We start from the raw sequence: 3,368 nt of genomic DNA, 5'->3' as shown, positions 1-3,368 counted from the left end.
TGTGGAACCTTATCAAAAACCTTGCTGAAGTTCATATATACTACATTGTACACACAACCCTCATCGACCGTCTCGGTTACCTCCTCAAAAAATTCAATCAGGTTAGTCAGAAACGACCTTCCCTTAACAAATCCTTGCTGACTGACCCTAATTAATCCTTGCCTTTCCAAATGCAGGTTAGGCTGACAGGCCTGTAATTATTCGGCCGATCCCTTTCTCCCTTCTTAAACAAGGGTACTACATTAGCAGTCCTCCAATCCTCCGGCACCATGCCCAGATCCAAAGAGGACTGGAAAATGATGGTCAAGGCCTCTGCTCTTTCCTCTTTTGCATTCGTTCATGGGATGTGGGAGTTCCACAGGTTACCTCGTAAACAGCTGGCGACCAAAGCGGCCTGGAAGAGTGCTCCAGCCACCGACGGAGTGAAGAAGCCTCATCGCTACAGACCCGGCACCGTGGCTTTGAGGGAGATCCGCCGCTACCAGAAATCCACCGAGCTGCTGATCCGCAAACTGCCCTTCCAGCGCCTGGTGCGGGAGATCGCTCAGGACGTCAAGACCAACCTGCGCTTCCAGAGCTCGGCCGTCATGGCCCTGCAGGAGGCCAGCGAGGCTTACCTGGTGGGGCTCTTTGAGGACACCAACCTGTGCGCCATCCACGCCAAGCGAGTCACCATCATGCCCAAAGACATCCAGCTGGCCCGCCGCATCCGCGGGGAGTGCGCCTAGACACCCCCTGCCTCGGCTCGGAGCTTCAGCACCAAGTGAAACAACAACTCTTTTCAGAGCCACCAAATCAACAAAGGAAAGAGCTGCGATCTCCTGTAACCAGAGCTTCGTGTTGTTCATTAACCCATTGTAGGGACGGGCAGAGGGTGTGGTATTGATTACTGATCGTGTGTTCATATACCAGCTCGGTTCACATGAGCTTTGACTAATATAAACTAATGAGCCCTTTAATATTTTCAGAAACTGACATCGGCTTTGCGTCGCTCTGACCTCGAGTTCCCCGGGGCAGAGCACAGATTTCCCCATTCGGTGTTGCCGGAGAATGGGGGCAGGCAGATCTGGGAAGCACTGCAATGGATCCGGGTCCTGTATGTGTATATCGCTCGCTGATGCAGTGCAGTGTAAACTGACTGGCTTAGCAGATAAATACACAGCCGGAACGGCCGGAGCTCCCGAGAACAAAAACAGCATTCAAACTATCTCAAACCAGACAAGAATTAAACTAGGCCCTTTCATTACTATATTAATTCATCATCGCCGACTCTCTAGTTTTCAGACACATTAAATAATATTTAAGGAACCGGTGGCGGTATTCATACAATTGTTGAGTGACAACTGTAGTTCAGTTATTCGCTGTTAACTGGAAGAGTGTATGTGTGAGTAGAGAACCGTAACTGAAAACTCTCGCATACGGATAAGGGGTAAGCCATTTAGGACTGAGATGAGGAGAAACTTCTTCACTCAGAGTTGTGAACCTGTGGAATTCCCTACCGCAGAGAGTTGTTGATGCCAGTTCGTTGGATATATTCAAGAGGGAGTTAGATGTGGCCCTTATGGCTAAAGGAGATCAAGGGGTATGGAGAGAAAGGGGTACTGAGGTGAAAGATCAGCCATGATCTTATTGAATGGTGGTGCAGGCTCTAAGGGCCGAATGGTCTACTCCTGCACCTATTTTCTACGTTTACATGTCTGAAATAAGCCAATCTATCGGTACATGAATTCAAGGGCTCTCACTCCATTAAGTCAGTAAGCAGCTCTTCTACAGATACTGTGAATGTCTCTGAAAAGAGCCTTTGGTTATTAGATTAAATCTTGTCCGCTTTACTTGGTCTTGGACGAAGTGGTGGTTTTCTTGGGCAGCAACACAGCCTGAATATTAGGCAGCACCCCGCCTTGAGCAATGGTCACCTTTCCCAGCAGCTTATTGAGCTCCTCGTCGTTGCGGATGGCCAGCTGCAGGTGCCTGGGGATGTTGCGGATCTTCTTGTTGTCGCGGGCCGCGTTGCCGGCCAGCTCCAGGATTTCAGCGGTCAGATACTCGAGCACAGCAGCCATGTAAGACCGGGACTCCGGCACCCACACGCTCAGCATAGTTCCCATTTCACAGGAGTCTATGAACACGGCCCACAGGGAACTACAGTCCGGCCCGGGAGGAACGAGACTTGGCCTTGGCCCGAGCTTTACCGTCGGTTTTTCCTCTTCCAGACAATCCACAGGTTCAGAGAAAGAATGCGAAACTCCTCCCTCATCTGCTCTTCTTATACATTCTGGACGGATGCAGGGAGTGAACTTGTGATTGGTCGCTCTGCGGTACATTTCATTGGTCTTTTCCGATGACCAATCACCATCTGTTTAGCCCGCCAATGAAAAGAAGGCGAAAATTATTGTTCGACATCCAACGAATCTTCAATTTCAAAAACCCCGCCAATAATTTTTACAATGCGGATTATGTTAATAAATTCATCATTAGCCAAAGATTTCCAAACACATTTTATTCCATATTGTCTTCCAAATTCCAGGATGTTACAATCAGGATTAAATTATGGTTCACTTTCAAACATTCTGTAACGGGACACATTCCAGCTCAATCTTTGTACAATTTGGGAATCACAGATCATGGATCGATCCTCCGCACAGGTGGGAGTGAGACCAGAACTGGGAGTCCTTCTGTGAAAAGAGAAGAGGGACAGAGTGTTCAAACTGCCCCGTTCTGGTCTCTGTAAGAACTCCCATTCTGGGTTGTTGCACACGCAGGCCCCGGGTAATAAGCGGGTTGACTAACTAGAATTTTTTTTATTGAAAAGGGCTTGAGAGAATGAGGTGAATAAAGCCTGAGTCTCCCCCCTTAAAACAAGACCATAATTCGTCGGCAGGCGACCAGGGAGTGTTTATAGTTTAATGGGAGGGAAATTCATCAACGAAGCTAAGGCTGAACCGGACAGTAAAACCGATTATCTGAAAATTCGTATCTAAATCTACCCTGGATCTTTAAATGTTGTCAAAAACACTTACTCAGGAAATAACTGCAGTAAATTGAGGTTAAAGGATGACGCGTTTGTGCAGCTCTTTCAGAGAAGTTGTGGGTGGCTCTTAAAAGAGCCGTTGTGTTTGGGGTTTGTTCCGTCAGAACAGCGTGGAGCTTTACTTGGAGCTGGTGTACTTGGTGACCGCCTTTGTCCCTTCCGACACAGCGTGCTTGGCCAGCTCCCCAGGCAACAGCAGGCGCACGGCGGTCTGGATCTCCCGGGAACTGATGGTGCAGCGCTTGTTGTAATGGGCCAGGCGGGAAGCCTCACCCGCGATGCGCTCGAAAATATCGTTCACAAACGAGTTCATGATGCCCATGGCCTTGGAGGAGAT

General features: G+C 48.8%; 1 protein-coding gene across 1 annotated transcript; it reads left to right on the top strand.

Annotated features, from left to right (window-relative positions):
• The first annotated feature begins 344 nt into the window (after positions 1-344).
• Positions 345-728, top strand: LOC139257134 (histone H3-like). Its single transcript, XM_070874406.1, has one exon. It carries the CDS (start codon positions 345-347, stop codon positions 726-728), a length of 384 nt encoding a protein of 127 aa, XP_070730507.1.
• The last annotated feature ends 2,640 nt before the right edge of the window (positions 729-3,368 follow it).

Source organism: Pristiophorus japonicus, unplaced genomic scaffold (genome assembly GCF_044704955.1).
Source record: "Pristiophorus japonicus isolate sPriJap1 unplaced genomic scaffold, sPriJap1.hap1 HAP1_SCAFFOLD_806, whole genome shotgun sequence".
NCBI classification, from domain to species: domain Eukaryota; kingdom Metazoa; phylum Chordata; class Chondrichthyes; family Pristiophoridae; genus Pristiophorus; species Pristiophorus japonicus.
Note: the sequence above shows the minus strand (reverse complement) of the source record. Positions and strands in the feature narration are given on the sequence as shown.

Coding starts and splice junctions, on each gene's coding strand:
- LOC139257134 (XM_070874406.1), top strand. CDS start 345: ATGTGGGAGTTCCACAGGTTACCTCGTAAACAGCTGGCGACCAAAGCG.